Source organism: Pistacia vera, unplaced genomic scaffold (assembly GCF_008641045.1).
Source record: "Pistacia vera cultivar Batoury unplaced genomic scaffold, PisVer_v2 Contig333, whole genome shotgun sequence".
Classification (NCBI taxonomy): Eukaryota; Viridiplantae; Streptophyta; class Magnoliopsida; order Sapindales; family Anacardiaceae; genus Pistacia; species Pistacia vera.
In genome coordinates this window covers 177,325-195,488 of record NW_022196150.1, presented here as the reverse complement: position 1 = coordinate 195,488, position 18,164 = coordinate 177,325, and the positions used below count along the sequence as shown (strand labels likewise).

At 36.9% G+C, this 18,164-nt stretch overlaps 2 protein-coding genes across 2 annotated transcripts; one reads left to right on the top strand and one right to left on the bottom strand.

Moving 5' to 3' along the window:
* The first annotated feature begins 71 nt into the window (after positions 1-71).
* On the top strand, positions 72-7,759 carry LOC116137801 (histone acetyltransferase HAC12-like). Its single transcript, XM_031423505.1, has 13 exons — positions 72-155; positions 268-1,703; positions 1,986-2,285; positions 2,370-2,648; positions 3,221-3,349; positions 3,676-3,876; positions 3,985-4,127; positions 4,312-4,615; positions 5,420-5,559; positions 6,269-6,347; positions 6,461-6,850; positions 7,061-7,296; positions 7,406-7,759. The coding sequence occupies exons 1-13, from the start codon at positions 80-82 to the stop codon at positions 7,515-7,517; spliced, it is 3,825 nt and encodes a 1,274-aa protein (XP_031279365.1). The 5' UTR covers positions 72-79; the 3' UTR covers positions 7,518-7,759.
* A 770-nt stretch (positions 7,760-8,529) lies between these two features.
* Positions 8,530-16,396, bottom strand: LOC116137719 (protein CROWDED NUCLEI 1). Its single transcript, XM_031423404.1, has 8 exons — positions 15,824-16,396; positions 15,036-15,245; positions 13,526-13,779; positions 13,129-13,399; positions 12,952-13,035; positions 9,749-11,847; positions 9,314-9,485; positions 8,530-9,144 (listed from the first exon to the last, which is right to left on the bottom strand). Exons 1-8 carry the CDS (start codon positions 16,055-16,057, stop codon positions 8,911-8,913), a joined length of 3,558 nt encoding a protein of 1,185 aa, XP_031279264.1. The 5' UTR covers positions 16,058-16,396; the 3' UTR covers positions 8,530-8,910.
* Between the last annotated feature and the right edge of the window lie 1,768 nt (positions 16,397-18,164).

Genomic DNA, 18,164 nt, shown 5'->3' with positions numbered 1-18,164 from the left:
ACCAACGCTGTGTCTATATCTCATAAACCCCATTCAACAAGTTGCCAACCATCCTACTTCCTCATCAGTGCCTCTTTGCATGACAATGTCAACCTTTGGTTTGAAACATGATTGCTGCTTAGATAGACCAAACAACCGTTTGAGTCACTTGAAAGGTTAGCCAGTTAGCTATCAACTATAACATGATTCAACATATTGATCTTTTGTATCTATGTTTTGCTAGGTTTTACTTTTATGTCTAATAATTTTATGTCAATCTGTCTGTAGGACGACCTTTTAATGGATATGAAACTGGTGCTGCCAGCTTATTCACTGATGTCCATCAGAAGAACATTTCTTCTCCTATGGGCATGAAACAGATTGGCGAGATGATTCGTTCACCTCAACAGGCTTCAACTTCAACTGTCACCACATGCTCTAGTAGAGATGGATTTTCTCTTGTTGGATCTTTTGACAGTGAACAAGTACATGATTCAAATTTGCAGATCCCACATCTTCTAGAGATGATTCCTAAAGTCTCAAACACTCTACCCAGCCTGGACATGGACTATCATCAGCCATATGTGCAGTTTGATAAGCCTGACGAGGCCAAAGAACAATGTTACATCAGTGAAAAAGTTGAATCTGGTAATTCAACAGCGGCAGAAATTCATTGTAGGAAGACTATTCTCCCATCAGGACAATCACACAGGTTTCCTGCTGCTTCAGAGAATTCTGCACCTTTTTCTAGTTCCAAGGGACTCACAAAACATGCTCCATCAAATAATCTACTGTGTTTTTCTCTTCAGCATAAGATCTTATGCACTTATATCAATTACAAGAGTTCCATGGTGCCTACAGGGGATTGCCAAGTTTCTTTTGTGAATTATTTGCATTCAACAATATGTGATGCTCACATGTGTAGATGTGAACGTTTCTACTTACTCCTATCTCACTTTGATGACTGTCACTCGTTTGAGTGTTATGTTTGTGGACCTGTTCGACATCTATGTGGTACTGGTAAACTTCACCACGAATTTAATAATACAAAACGGAATTTCAATGATATAGATTCTGGTGGGCCTAACTCTGGCAGAATGGATTGCATGGAACGTCCATCAAAGCATTTGAAAACAGAAAAAAAAGTTTGCCCCATTTCACATGAAATCGAATTTTCTTCTTTTTGGGATCCTTTGAAGGTTCAACCTTTTTATTCTGGAGCACTTCCACCCTTGCAGCAATGGCCTGAATCTCCTATATCTATTAATTCTGAGGTCAGGGAGGTGGACAGGGAACTGTTGAGGAACACTGTACAAAATTCTATTATCGATGGAGAGAATGGGAAAGACGTTGCAGGTAACTGGTGCAGGTTGAATGCCCAGAGTGTGATTACTCCCAAGGAGCATATCGTTGGTAGTAAAATGAAGGAGGTGGACCTTAGCTGTGTTAATGAAATTGCACAGACTGATTCTAGCGAGGTGAGCTTCAGCACTGAGTCTGTTCTCGGAGAAGAGCTTAGTACTCATTGTAAAGAGGATGTACCAATCTGGACTCTCAATCAGAACGAGGCGGAGATTGGAGATGAACATGTTGCACCAAAAAATGATTGTGGAACTCAACTAAAGTCAAAGAACCCCAGGATAAAGGGTATTTCTTTAATTGAATTTTTCACAGCAGAACAAATAAGGGGGCACATATCAAGTCTTAGGCAGTGGAACAGTCAGGTTTGTACATCATGTTGATTTACTGCCTTCATTAATTGGAATTACTGTTTTGTAGTTCTGTCTGAATTTGTACACGCACTAGTATTTGGCCTTAGCATTTTGTTGATTTCTTTTGTGCAAGGTCATTGGATTAGTTTTTAGTAATATTTTAATTACTTCTTAGTGAGTTTATCCTTTGTAATTTTTCTAAAACTTTAGTTGCTGCAAAATGTTTTATCATAACAAAAGTTGTTTATAAATATGAGCAAACATTAATATACTTCTGCATCTTTTTTGATATAGACTATATCAAAGGAGGGAAGGGAAAACAAAATAATCCACAAAGACAATGGGAGCCCTTGCCAGTTGTGTGGAATAGAGAAGTTTTTTCTTGCTCCAACACCAATGTATTGTTCATATTGTGGTGGTCGTATTAAAAACAACATGATCTACTACAGCGCACCAGAAGAAAATGGCATGCGACATTGTTTCTGCACTGCATGCTATAGAGAGTGTCGTGGTGGGAGTATCACATTATATGGGATTGCTATTGCCAAGACAGAGCTGGTTAGAAAGCGGAATTATGAAGAAACTGAAGAATCGGTAAGCCAAGTCTTGATGCATTTGTTTTGCTGGATCTAAGAAATTATGGAAGATTCACTCCCTGTGCCTTTTGTGTTCTTGCAGTGGGTTCAGTGTGATAATTGTCAAGGCTGGCAACACCAGATATGTGCTCTGTTTAATAACAAAAGAGATATGAAAGGAGAAGCTGAGTACATGTGTCCGAAATGCTGCTTAGAAAAAATAGAAACTGATGATTGTTTACCCTTACCAAAGAACACCTTTTTTGGTGCAAAAGATCTACCTTGTACCATGCTTAGCGACCACATAGAGCAGAGACTCTTTAAGCGTCTCCATCAGGAAAGAGAAAAGAAAGCAAAGTTAACTGGGAAGAACCTTGACGAGGTAAGTTGCCAACTGGGCTTGAGGGTCATAAATCTTTTGCCTTATTTGTGGTAATTATTAATATGGGCAGCATTTTCTAATATTCATATATCCATCATGAATTACTGAAATTTTTTTAAAACGAAAGTGATTTGATTGTCATTGATGAATGACAACTGGTCCATGTCTAAAACATACATTCTTTTAAATGATAAGAAACAACAACTTATAAAAGGAAAAGCTACACTATTCCAATCATTTAACCCTGAGAAAAGAGTAAATCTTATTCGCAAGTTAAGTTGTAGTTTGTAGTTTAAAAAAAGGTCAACTTACATCATATGTCTCTATCATCAAATTATCTGTTCAATTTTAGTGATATAGCTCATTTTCATAGTATAATGAATTTAGTTTACTTGGAAATATACTTTATTGCTCTCCAAGATTTGTTTCTTTCAGTAATCAAATAGTACACCCAGCAATTACTTTTTGTTGTTTTTCGTTTGTGCTTTTCGTGTTACATAATCTCTCTTTTTAGTCTCAACGGTTCATTATAGCTGCCTGATTGATAATATATAATGCTGTTTGATTACTAGGTTCCAAGAGCAGAAGATCTTGCTGTTAGAGTGGTATTATCTGTTGATAAGCTGTTAAAAGCAAAGCCGAAGTTTTTAGAAATCTTTCAGGATGAGAATTATCCTACTGAATTCCCATACAGATCAAAGGTGAGATGGATTTTTAGTTAAGTGCTTTGTATGCTAATGCTTTTGCTTCTGTCATTGTCTTTCCACAATTAGAATTGCCTCGTTTTTTCTTCTTAAAGTTTTATGACATTCAACAATGTAATGAGATAGCACTGAATTTCTCAAGTTTTTGGAAATGGACTTCTCCCTCCATTTGTTACATGCATTGAAGGGAACAAAACCTCAAGGGAGGGTAGTCATGATGCCCAGACACCTGTAGAAGTTTACTTTATGTTGTTTATATTATATGCTCCTCTTGTTTCCTTTATTAGTTGATAGAGAAAATTAGCCATGTCCTTCCATTTCAGGTGATTCTTTTGTTCCAGACGATTGACGGAGTAGATATTTGCCTTTTTAGCATGTATGTCCAGGAGTATGGCTCCGAATGTGGCTACCCAAACCAACGCTGTGTCTATATCTCATATCTTGATTCAGTCAAGTACTTTAGACCTGAGACACAAACATCAACTGGAGAATCTCTTCGTACCTTTGTTTACCATGAAATTTTGGTATATTATTTTATTTCTTAATTTACTTGCTTGATTTCTTAAAATATCAATGCATCTAGTTTAATAAAAAGAATTGACCGCTTACACTACTTTTATTGCCATCATCAGATAGGATATCTTGAATACTGTAAAAAACGAGGTTTTGGAACCTGCTACATATGGGCCTGTCCTCCTGTAAAGGGAGAAGATTATATTTTATACTGCCATCCGGAGACTCAGAAGACTCCCAAGTCAGATAAGCTGCGGCAATGGTTGGCCTCTCTATCTCTCTCTAAAGATTTTCCTCCATATCATGATGTTTAGTTGCACTCTAGTACTTCACATGCAACCTAACCTTTTCTGGCCACTCTGAACACTTGTGTGCCCCATTCTAATGGCTACTGATTTTCTCTGCAATTCTGCGTATGTTTTGATAAATGACTTTTCCACCTGCAGGTATAAGTCAATGCTGAGAAAAGCAGTTGAAGAAAAAATTGTGGTTGATTCTACTAATCTATATGATTATTTTTTCGTTCCAACTAGAAGATATAACTCAAAAGTGACTGCAGCCCATTTGCCATATTTTGATGGTGACTATTGGTCCGGGGCTGCTGAAGGTGTGATCAAGAGCTTTGAACTAGGAAGTGGACGTGATGCTCATAAAAAGGTGAAGAAACCAATGGCAAAGAGGACTTTAAAAGCTATGGGACATACAAATCCTTCTAGCGGTGCGACTAAAGATATTCTGTTGATGCAAAAGGTATATCTCCTCTCAGCTTAAACCTTTTGTGTAAATTCTTTTTACAGTTATTATTGTAGATATCTTGTATGGTTGAGATGTGTGCTTGTTTGCCTCAAATGAGGTGGAAGATAGTGGCTTGAAAGCCGATAGGAATCAATTGAGCCTGCAAATTAAAGTCTATATCTGGTCAGCTAAGTATTACCTTATCACCCAGGTCGAGTGAACTTCTTTCTTATTACCAAAGAAGCAGAACTAGAGAAATGTGTATGATGTCAATATGGTAGTTCATTATAGCATATGGATAAGGCAGGGATATGTCTATATTCCTGTTCCGTGAATGAAAATGCCATATGCCATATGCTGTATAACAAAACGGTCAAGATTGCCCAGTATGTTGATCGTTTATAACAAAGCTGATCTATTCTAACAATGTAGATCTTTGGCTAGCTAAGAGAGCATGCATAATCAGTTTTTTAGAATCTCCACTCCTAATACTTGTATAAAAGTGAAAACTGCAAGATGATTTTGAGGATTCCAAATTAGATTGACACAGAATTGAAAGGTTATTGGTAGATGTTTATATATAGATTCGTTCTTCATAAATGTCTATTGTACAGGAAGGACAAATAAATAAATAATAATGCTTAGATATTTGTGGAAATGCATACCTATTATGTGTTTGTTGCGGCACTTGCTTGCCATAAATTTATAAAAATCTATATATTTTCGGTCAGCACTACCTAATAATCTTTAAAAGTAATCCTTTGTAATCTTTTTTAATAATCTTTTCTTTTCTTTTTGTTGCTCTCTTTCTCTTGATAGTTGGGGCAAGCCATCTTACCTGTGAAGGAGGACTTTATCATCGTCCACTTGCAGTTTGTTTGCACACACTGTCATAAAGTGATATTACATGGATGCCGATGGTTTTGCAATCAGTGTAAAAGTTTTCAACTATGTGAAAGGTAACGATTCTTCTTTGTAATTTTGTTTTCCTTACTATTGCCAGTCTGTACTAGAACTGGTCTCTTTAGTGACTATTTCATACAATACCTAGATGAAGCTCTTTTATTATGTCGTTGCAATGCCCTTAAGTGACCATGAAGTCCATCGTATGTCCTAAATTCGTTGCATTCATTTCAGATTCTGATGTCGTTTTAATATGTTAAGAATGCATAGATAAGAGTGTGATGCACATCAAATGTGAATGGTGGTTTTATTTTTATGAAAAGATGATGAGGTCCAGCACAAAGCATGAAGTCATTTTTATGAGACATGATTCACACAGACTTGCAAACAATGCTATCACTATTTACAGAATGACTTTATGATTGGCTCTGACTTGAAAGAATAAAACATAGGTCCAAATAATTACGAGTTACAAACCTCTAAAACAGCAACTTCACTGCAATCTGAACTAACCTCAGTAAGAGAACACTGAAGATTAACTATGTCTTGTATAAACTATGCTATCTCTATTTACATAATGGCTGTTCATACATTCGAATTCAGCGACATTATATCACTTTTTCTGTTGATTTTTTTTTTTTTTTTTTTAATCTTTCTATGATATATTTTTGCAGTAGTGCTGCTTGCTTTTGGCTATTGACAAAATACTGGATATAAGTTGTTCCAGGAGGATTCATTTTTATTTTTTCTTCTTTCATATTGCAGATGCCATGATGTTGAGCGAAACCTGAATGGGCAAGATGTTCACGTTTTAAATAGCAGGGAAACGCATTTACTTTCTAAGGTGAATTTAAGTCCCAAATCTCAGTTATGCTTCTTTATAATTGTGAATTTGGCATTTCTAATACATATTCCATTTAAGTTATTCCCATTCTTATAACTGTTTTCTCTTTTCAGGTTATCGTTGATAATGTGCCACCTGATACCAATGACAGAGATGTTATTCTAGATAATAGCTTATTTGATAATAGAAGTGATTTCTTGAGCTTCTGTCAAAGAAACTCTTATCAATTTGACTCACTTCGCCGGGCGAAGCATTCTTCAATGATGATCTTATATCATCTCCACAATCCAAATATGCATATTCCTGAGGGCTTCTGCAGCTTTTGCGACAAGGACACTTATATGGACCACTGCTGGTTTTGTGAGATCTGTCCACAGTTTGAAGTTTGTGCTGCATGCTATCAGGAAAAGGGTGCTTCTTTGCATATTCATAAATTGAGGCAGCGTTCTTGTGCAGCTAATTCTGGGACACTGAGTAAAGAGATTTCACAAGGAAAAGAGCCGGTATGGAGAAACTCTTCTCAAATGTTGCATCTTTTAACGTTATCAGCTTAAGTAATTTAATTTATGCTTAAATTTAAACTTCTCTCATGTGTCCGTATCAATCACTTTACATGCCCATGGATTTGGACTTTACCTGCTACCTCTGCTCCTTGCATTTCATGTATAATATTGGATATATGAAGTTACTTACATGTCAATTTATCTCTGCAGACAATACAGTCAACACGACTACTAGATGTTCTCCGGCATGCATCTATATGTAATGCAACCAAAAGCCAGCCTTGCTCTTTCCCAAACTGCCTTGAAATAAAAATGTTGTTCATTCATGCATGTAAGTGTAGAGTTCGAGCCACAGGGGGGTGCTGGTACTGTAAAAAGGCTTGGTTGACACTGAAGCTGCATTCAAGTAATTGTAAAGAATCTAATTGCAGCGTACCACGATGCAAGTGCGTAAATACTTTGATTTTCAAGCTACAAAATGTTGAATCTTATATTAGTTGAAATAGTTGTGAAAACATCAACTTAATATGCTTTTATTCATCTTAAATTTTGCAGGGATCTGAAGAAGCATGTCGAACGGCTCACTCAACAAAATCTTAGATTCTTAACGTCATCAGGAGCTGAAGTTTCAGAACCACTCAAACAGAAAGCAGGTTTAGGTTGCTGAGAACATTTTGACAAATCACAAATGTATAGACAGTCAACAGCAGTAGCAGCATTCAAGTATATAAAATATTCCATAATTACATTATAGAATATTGAGAAATTCATCAAGGGAAGTCATTTACATAATAAGGTTTTGTTTCCTTTGGCAGAGTTGATAATAATATGGTCTGAAGCTTGCTTATTTTAAAGCGTCAGCCTTTGATATTTACCTTTTACCATCAAATATCAATGTTATTGTAAACGAGAAATGTTCTTTAATTTTATTATCATATGGATTCATTCCACTTTTCTGTTGAATGTAATTTCATGGTTTTAGGTTGAAACGCAGGGAGATGCCCATTTAACAAGTTTTCACCAAAGCATAAATTCTTGATTATTTGAATTTAGAAGAAAGAGGAAATAAACTACGATGGTGAAGGTGTATAGAAGAAAAGGTAAGGGAGTTGGCAGCAGATAAAAACGGAGGTGATAGGAAGATTCTTATTGTAGAAAGATGTTAATTGGGCCGGGACAGATGGCATATACTGGTTGGTCAGGACGGGAAATTCGGTTATTGAGAGAGAACAAGATGAGAACAAAAGAAAGGAGAAAGAGAGAACTGTTTTATTGAAGAAGAAGTTGGGATGGGGAGGAACTAGCACTCAGAGTCTAGTATTTAGGGAGGAACTGGCCAAGTCCAGCACTGTCTGTGTTTCTTTTATTTGAGTTTTGGGCGTTATTTGATTGTGTAGTTGGCTGGTTTTTTTGCCGGTTAGTTGTCTATGTATTTTGTTTGCTGGAATATCAATACAAAAGTCTCCTAGTTCCTGGGTTTTGGTTACTGTTACTGCTATTTTCTGGGCTTTTGCTGCTTGTTCTTAATGCGGCTGGTTGAGTTGGGAAAGGTATCTATCAAAGGCTAATAATTGAGTGTCAATAGCATCACTCTTAATTTAATTCATTTATTTTCTTCTTTTGAGTTCTGAGTTTTGAGCAGATGTAGCAGAAATGGCTTCAAGGAAAGAAAAAATAAATAAATTAAAGAGCAAAGCAATCAAACAATCATTCCGGCATCCTTAAAAATACAATTTGGTACAGACAATTTGCTTAGAAAAAGCTGAGTCCAGTGATAAATAAGGCACTGGTCATTGCTACATCCAAACTATCTACGATCGATTCTTAGAAAAAAAAAAAAAAAATACTAAAAACATCCCGAATCCTAACAAAATAAAAATAGAAACAGAGGGCTACTAAATCCCAACCCCTATCTTCAATTAAAGACCTCCGTGGTCATAACTACAGTTTCAATTGTTAATACACACTACTACACATCAAATAACTCCCTAACACCAAACCTAACAAAGTTTTATGCCATCACCAATGAGGTACAGCACAGAAGGTCAGCAACTGCAACATTATGTTGTGAAGAATGTCCAAAGTTTCTTTCCTATCGAGGCTTCGCCCGGATGTTCATATTCCTCGCCATCCTCCTCCTCGCTGTCCAACCCAACTCCTCCACCTTCTCTCTGAGATTCACTCTTGCACTCAATTACATTGCCATACTCCCCCACTTCCTCTGGTGTCCCACTCACCTCTTCACTTAATGCCATATTCTCAACTAAATTTTTTGATGCATCCCCCTCACCACACTGTCACATCAAGTCAGGTTCACATACAATCAAACACACCGTTAACAACTTACTTCAGATGCCATACAAAGATACTTACAATTAATTAATAAGATATCCAAGTCATTCACACCAATCTAACAAACCTTATATAACCACATTTACTAGACAATGATTATAGTGCCCTTACCCGCTCTAAATGCATGCTTTTGCCATATTCACTAACAACTTCCACTGAACGTGCAGGAACAACTCTGCAGCACGAAATCTCATCCTCCTGTGCGCCTCCAACAGCTTCAGACCCTTCCTCCCTTCCTTTCTTTGGCTCAGACGTGGTTCTAGCCGCTGCACCAGTGACTCCACTGAAAATTATTCAACAAAATCCATGTGTCAGAAGCCTGGAGATGAATATTTAAAAAAAAAAAAAAAAAAATTGAATTTGAATTGTACAGAGACAATACAATAGAGCATTTTAAAAATCAATAAAGTTATGCTCACTTGAAAAAGTATGGTAACAAAGTTTTAGTTTTTATGCATTGGAAGGTGCTAGGAAGGATAATGCCCAAAAAAGATTACTCTGGGTAAGTTATTCTACCACATAAGAAACAAAAAATTGAGAACCTACGTTTTGGGACGCCGGAGGTTATATCGAGTCCCAACTGGAGTCTGCACAGCTGAAGAAACTTTTTGGCGCCTCTTCTTGTGCTGGCCAGCCACAACACTTCCAGATTGTCCTTCACTATCACCACCATCATGCTCACTCAACGTAGTTTGAGATGTCTTAGCACGGTTCCGCTTCCGTGCATTTCTTGATGTTCCTTTATCAGCATGAATAGATTCACCCCGGCTTTCAGTAATCTCATGGCCAGAATCCTCAGTATTCCCATTTGGATGCTCAATCTCATCTGAGTTAAAGCCTTCCCCAAGTATAGCCTTAGCATCTTGTACAACTGCCTTTACAGAGCGTGTTCTACTAACTCTGGGCCTGCCTCTCCTCCGAGGCTGTCGACCATGATCAATAGGCTGGGAATCTTCCTCAACTTCTGTTACCTTACCATTGATGTTGCTCTGGTCATCAACCATCTTATCCTGGCCAACCTCACCCCCTCTGGTGCTTGTCTCAGATTGGACCCTAGGAACATCATAAGAATCATTTACAATTGCAAAAGATAGCTCTGGCTCATTTGAAGTGCAACCTAACATATTTGATGGTTCTTCTACACAAAACTGCCCACCAGAAGGAGTTGCATCCTCTGTCAACTCTTGAACAGCAGTATGGTCAATCATCTTAGTTGGAGAAAACTTGAATATCTTTGAAGTGCATTTACGAAGCCAAGACATAGTTCCAGCAGAAACAGGAGATCCTGAACCAACATTCGGACTATTCTCATTATTTTTACTCTCTGTAGCAATTCCATGAACACCTTCATTGACATAATCATTAGCCAAACTTGGAAGAGGAGGGACATCTGCACTCACAATTTCCTGGACTAAATCAGAAAACTTGTACTCGGAAGTTATTTCAGCACAGTTCTTGCAACTCTTGTGTTTCTCAACAAAGGTAAGGAAGTGGTCTCGCTCCTGCACAAGTTGTTCCCGTTGCCCCTTCAATGTTTCCGTTAGGTCAACAAGCATGTCAATGTCTTTACGAATTCCAACTTTTTCCTCATCAAAATGCTTTCTGTGTGCCTCATTTTCTTGCTTTTCTTTTTCTAATTTAACTCTTTCTAGTTTCATTTCTTCCATCTCTTTTCTAGCTACATCCCTCAAATAATTAATATTGCTTAGTTCCCGCTCTTTTTCCTCCTCAAACAATTTCTCCTTCTCTTGCAAATCTTTTTCCAACTCCTCTTGCCTATTCTGCATATTAGTTTCAAGTTCTCTTTTCCGCAGCTCAAAATCACGAAGTAGTTGCCTTCTGTCACTTTCAGCTTTCTCCATTATGACTGACCGCTCATGCTCCATGGAGGCCTTAAATGATTCCTTCGACACTTCAAGAGCTTCCAACTCCCTTTTGATATAATCCTCAGCCACCTGCTTTTCTTTTCTTAACCTTTCTTCTTCAGAATGTCTCTCTTTATCTAGTTTTTCCTTCTGTCCATTAATTTTCTTCAATTCTTCCTCAACCGCAGCTCTTTTCTCATCCAGCTCTTCCCACTCTCTCTCAAAACTCTCCTTCTGCTGCTTTAAATCCTCAGTTTCCTTCAAAAGAAGTTCTTGCCGAAGCCTGCAATTCTCTATTTCCTCTTTTAGTTCTGATTGCAATTGAAGACATTCAGCCCTCTCTTCTTCACTTACCTTGAGTTGATCCCTTGCTTCATGTATCTTTAACAGTTCTTGTTCATTTTCAACTTTTAACCTTTCAAGTTCAGCCTTAAGACTCAGAAAACCCTCTTTATCAGCAAGCAGTTGTTTCTTCTCAGTCTCCAAGTTCTTCTCCTCAGATCGAATAGTCTTCTCCCTATCCTTCAAAGCTTTCACCTTTGATTCAAAGTCCTTCTCTTTCTCCTTAAACTTCTCCAATTTCTTATCCAATGCCAGCTCTCTTTTAGCAATTTTCTCCTCCTTGTGATTGATTTCATTTTCCTTCTTTTCCACTTCAATCACCTTGCTTTTCAAATCATCATCCACAGATTTCCTCTTTTGTTCAATTTCTAAATCAAATTCCCTTTGCTTTGCATCTAAACTGGCTTGGTGTTCTTCAAGCAGTTTCTCAGTTTCAAGCTGCAAAAATTTCACCAAAAAATAAAAGAGTCAAATTCATGATCTTTTATGACAGACTGATCCCAGAGAAAAGAGAAATGAAAAATAAATAAACTAATGACAACTCAATCTTATAATGCTCTGTGCTTTAATTTTAGTGGTTGGTACAGGATTTCTCATTTTAGCATGCAAATGTTTACATACATGAACAGTAACACTTACTTCTAGAAAGAGGCAAAGAAAAGAATATTTACTAGGAATATAATTATGATTCTGAAAGCAAGAAAATCAGGAAACTTTTCACAAAAAAAAAAAAAAGAAAAAAGAAAAAAGAAAAGCTGACACTATCCCTCTGCACAATCGTCCACCACTCTAGTCAGCCCATACCCATAAAAGAAGAGAAAAAATATCTAGAGTTGCTGCCCACCTAGATTTGGAGAACTCTTATTGTTAAATAGACCATTACACTCTCACACTGGCTGCTTTTATTAATCAAAGCCCAGCCGTATGCCAAATTAAGGTCGTATGTGTTGTTACATTTGACTGACCACATTACACCCATAACAAGACTAGTTTCCTTTTAAATTTCTGATAAAATCAAAACATTATCAGTTGACAAAGTGCATTTTTTCCCATCACCATTTCTTATATCACAAAAAAAACCAATTGAAAGCACTGACCATTTCTCTAGCTTTCAGCTTTTCTTCCAGTTTAAGTAGCTCATCCTCTTTCACCTCCAAGTTCTTTCTCGTAGCATCATATTCCTGCATCAATATGAAAAAAGCATATTAAAATAAATTAAATNTCGTCCACCACTCTAGTCAGCCCATACCCATAAAAGAAGAGAAAAAATATCTAGAGTTGCTGCCCACCTAGATTTGGAGAACTCTTATTGTTAAATAGACCATTACACTCTCACACTGGCTGCTTTTATTAATCAAAGCCCAGCCGTATGCCAAATTAAGGTCGTATGTGTTGTTACATTTGACTGACCACATTACACCCATAACAAGACTAGTTTCCTTTTAAATTTCTGATAAAATCAAAACATTATCAGTTGACAAAGTGCATTTTTTCCCATCACCATTTCTTATATCACAAAAAAAACCAATTGAAAGCACTGACCATTTCTCTAGCTTTCAGCTTTTCTTCCAGTTTAAGTAGCTCATCCTCTTTCACCTCCAAGTTCTTTCTCGTAGCATCATATTCCTGCATCAATATGAAAAAAGCATATTAAAATAAATTAAATTTTATTGAGAAATTAACAATAGTAAGCATATGACAGCACAGAAAAGAACTTGCCTTCTCTTTCAAACTAAGATTTGCTAGCCTGCTATTAATATCATCTTCTTTTCTCTTCAAAGCTAAGTTCATTGCATCAATGTTCTTTTGTGCCTCTTCAAGGTCCTTCTCTTTCTGCTTAAATATCGCATCCTTCTCATTTGCCCTTTCTTCTCTTTGGTTAACAATTGTTTGACCTTTGGCAACCCTCTCTTCTCCCTCTTGTAATTTTCTTTCCCATTCTCGTAAGTCCTCCCTCTGCTGGGAAAAAGTAGTCTCATGTGCTTCTCGCCTGATTAATGGAACCAACATGCAATTAGAAAGCAAAATGACATCTGAACTATGTATTCTAGTCGAAATGTGAGAGACAATATATTCAAAATACAAAGTTAGTAATGGTCAAATGACTTGAGCATACTCAGCAATGAAGGATAAACGCTCCATGCGAAGAGCACTTTCCCGAGATTCCACCTCTTTTGACTTCCTTTCAATCTCTGAACTCTTTCTGCTCACCTCAGCAAGCTTGGCATCAGCAGCACGCAACTTTACATCCACCTCCAAAGATTTCTCTTCGATGCTGGTTACCAAAGCGTTTGCTTCAGCCAACTTTGAGTCAGCTGTAAACTTGATTTCTGCAATTTCTGAACGCATATCACGCAAAGCCTTCTCCAGCTGCAGAAACCAACAATCACCAAAAATTAAAAAAGACCAATTGTTACACTCTCTTCAAATAGTATTTTTTTTATTTTTTTTATTTTTGGGTAGGATACAGGAAATATGTATTAAGTAAAAGAAATGACAAAAGTGGGCCAGTTGGCCACAAAAGCAAGAGCAGAACGACCAAAGCAGAGGCAATAGCTATACAAATAAGCACATGTAATCATACAGACAAAGAGCATTATGAACTGGTGAGATTAGTTCATTTTTTTGAGGTCAAAGTGTAATGTTCAATAATGAAGGGTTAGAAATGGTCTCTAAGGGGACTAAAATTAATAGTTCAGTTACATGAATGGATCAAAAAATAAAAAGTTGAAAATTTAAGGATGAAATTATACTTTTATATAAAATTTTCTAAAGCTTTTTGTGGGGCTTGAGTGAATCACCCTACCCCCAGCGTAAGAGGCCCAGAACCAGAGCAGAGCCACCCCATGCAAGTCAACATCAACTAGTGGTTCATTGGTAAATTGATATGGTTATAACAAATTACAGTCCACGCTATACAAAAAGATAAACTAGTTCTCACTAATGCACCCCAAGAAGCAACTACCCACCCCTTGCAGTTGAGCTGTTAAAAAGAAAAGCGAAGAATGATGAAATTTCTCAGAAACCGAGGCTCATGGAGAAGCTAGAAAAAGAATATTGTCCCATAAATTATTGACTTCTTCCCCTCCTTTCCTTCAAAGATGCATGCATTAGTTGTATTAACAACTAATCCCTGAGCTTTAAACTTACAATACAATTAGCTCATAAACAACTCAAGGTCAAGAGATTCAGTGTGGATAATTTTATAGCAGAAAATTCCCACTTACAACTAATCCTTGAGCTTTAAACTTACAATACAATTAACTCATAAACAACTCAAGGTTGATAGATTCAGGGTGGCTAATGTTAGCAGAAAATTCCCACTTACAGACTGCTCCCACTATATCTTAGGTGGATGCATAGTCATGATAAGGACAAGACAACTTGACAAACATCATCCTTGAGACATTCAACTCTTATTTTCAGCAAAAGAGAAGGGACTTTAATAAGAGTTTTTATTTTTTGTTTATGTTTTCCTTTTATTCCACCCATAATATCCCAATTCTTATTCAAAAAATTCATCCAGTTCCGTTATAAAATGAGAAAAAGAATAATAAAATCAAGAAAGAATTCAATAACCTGTTAAAAGAAAAAAAAGATATTAGCACAAGGAAAAGGAATCTTACATCGACCACACACTGCTTCTCAACACCCAAAGCCTTCCTCAAGTTTTCTTCCCGCTTCTCAACATCAGTTATTGCAATTAAATGGGCTGCTTGTTCTCGTTTGAGTGCATCCCTTGCATCTTCAAATACCTGCCTGAGTTCTTCATACTTAGAAGACCACTCCTTTTTCTCAATCAAGAGAAGCCCCATATTGTATTGATATTCAAAGAGCTGGAAAATAGATGAACCACATGAGAGTAAAATACTAAATTTCACATAATTAAATATTAGAAAGTAAACCCAAGATATAGATACTGAATCTACTACATAAAACATTTTCCAGCACCCAGACAACTCTTTTCACAGACATGATACAACATGATATATCAAGAAATGGGAAAGGCAACAAAGAGCAAAAATGTGCTTAGAACCTCCACAATTCAAATAGACAGCAATATAATTACAAGACAAAGGCAAAATTGCCAAGTGTTATGCCAGTAGCTATAAGCATACAAGATAACCTTCAGAAAATTGCAAAATCTAAAGTTTGAATGTGAAAGCACAACTCTTAACATCACTGGGCTTTCATAATTTTATCCTTATCCTTCAGTTAGACAAGTTAAATCACCTCTGTGCTCGATTCACTTCTACAGAAAGTTATTTTTCTTAATAACCTTCTAATAAGCATATAACTATTTCACGTTCCTCCTTAGCAAACTTCAAGTAACCTTTATACTCACTAAAACATGTGGCCAAAAATGTAAAGTATATATATATATATATATAACGGAAATAACAGATTTTTTTACCTCATTTTCGAGCCTTGAAATCTTCTCGGCCAAAGATTCCATTTCTTGGCCTGGCCCGACTCCATTCTGTGGAGTCACTGGTTCTACAAAAGCCACACCCTTTCCCTTCCCAACTGTCCCATCAACTGAACTGGGATTCAGATTCTGACCGTTGGAACCCGACCCAGTGCCGTTCTTCTCGGTCCTGGGAGTGAGCGACCAACCAGACCACACCTTCCTCTGCGGAGTAAACATTATCTGACTAGGCACAATTGCCCCTCAACACACCCGAAAATTACAGATCGTGAACTCATAAGAAACTCTAAAACCTACAGTTTGGAATCCCGTTCACGGACTTGAACGGGAATTCCGAAATTATTGGGGGAATTCAAAGGTGGTTTTCAAATCCGAGAACTTTGTTTTGAAACAAAAAGACTCTGGTTTGTTTCTCTCTCCTGTTTGGTAAGAAATTTGAAAACCCTAAGCACGGACGTGAACGGAACTATTAAATTCCGGCGAGAAAGTGATTTGAAATCCGATAACGTCTCTAAACAGCTTTCTCTCTCTAACTTTCTCTCTCTTTTTCAGCCCACACTTTTGTATGCTTTGCGCGGATCATTCTTGTTCCTTCCTTTTTTATTTCTGGGCCCCCGACAGGACAGCCATCGATTTCTTAAATTACCCTTCTACCCCTCCATTTTTTTATCTTTTAGGAATAACTTTAAAACTTTTTTTCTATTTTGCGGATAATTTTTTAATATTTAAAAGATTATATTGAAAAAAAACATACAATCTTATCAATTAATATAGAATCAAAAAAATTTATAGTTTTTATATTATTTAAATTGAAATTATTCAAAAATTTGAATAATATTTTCAAACATTCAAAATTTTTGATTTATTAACGTGAAAATAGGCATGAATTTAGATGGTGTGATTTGATATTTTTATTTTTATTTTTTTATTGATGGCTTCCTGATTTGTGCAGTCAAAGTAAAGTCTTCAGATGTTGTCCACTGAAGGGTAGTTTGGGAAGATAGTTGGCGGCTTTGAAGTTGAGAACGTGGGTGTTTTGGCTGTACTTTTAGACAAGGACGGAAGTAACCTTGGTTGGTAAAGGAAGTTTGGAGAAGGGCGAAAAGTAAATAAGGAAGAAAGATGAGGGGTTTAATAATAAAGAAAGAAAGTATGAGTTGGGCGTAAATATAAGAAAAGAATATTTTCAGGTATCCACGGTGTTAAGGAGCTGTTTGGGAGATTTAAACTAAAAAGATAAGCTTATTTTTTTTTGTAGGCATGTGGATTACATGGCCATCATCATACCTTGCTTTTCTCTATTATTATTTAAGTATATAATATTCTTAGATGGATGTGATGGCGTGTAACACTTTTACACTCTTTCTACTACATCACGATAAATAATTTTTGTAAGTATCATTTTTTATATTACATAATAATATTTTTAAATTTATGAGCATAGTGGTGACTATTAATAAAGAAAATTATTATATACATGTTTCGAAAAACAATCCAAGGAGTGATCTAGTCTAGCGATCCTGGGTCGAATGGCTTATTCGCCCTGATCAACTGGTCAATTCGTGACGTTATCATGTTGATGTAAACATGCAAAAAAAAAAAAAAAAAAAAAAAAGTCTAGAATGCTTATAAACTATGTGTTGGGCTAAGACAGTTGGGTGAGGCAAATTATCGAGGAGGGTGAGTGTGGGGGAGAAGGAGAACTGGAGGTGGAGGATCTCCAGTGGCCAAAAAACACACAACAAGCAGAAGCAACACACTACTAACACAACAACATAGCCAGAGGTGAAGGAGGGTGAGATTTTTGCGGTGGATTAGGTCGTTGAGGGCAACTGTCATACAGTGTCAAGTGCGGCTCAAGGATGGCAAATGGCGACTAGGGACAGTTGGTGGAAGGGTGGGTTTAGAAGAGGGGAGGATGGGGGCTTGTGTGGTGGTGGGTGGGTGGATTATCAGTGAGATAATCAATCAAAAACAGGCCAAAAAGATGGGGAAAACATGCCAAAGAGTAACTAGTCTTTCGACTAAATTCAATGGCCCAATCTGGGCCCTAAGCCGGTCTGACTAGCGGTTCACTACTATTCTGTGTCTGACCGCGTGTCACTTTGGGTTAAACTGCTCATGTTAAGTCTATCATGGGTCTAGACCAATAGAGTCTTTGGTTCCTGGTCTGACGATTGAATCGGTCGGTCCGAGCCAACTTTCAAAACACTAATTATATGTGTGACATGTTCACTATGATATGATTGTTCGTCTACAATTTTTATGGCAATGAGTAAAGGTTTAAAGTCACCACGTTGGAAGTAATTAAGAATTTGATATTTTT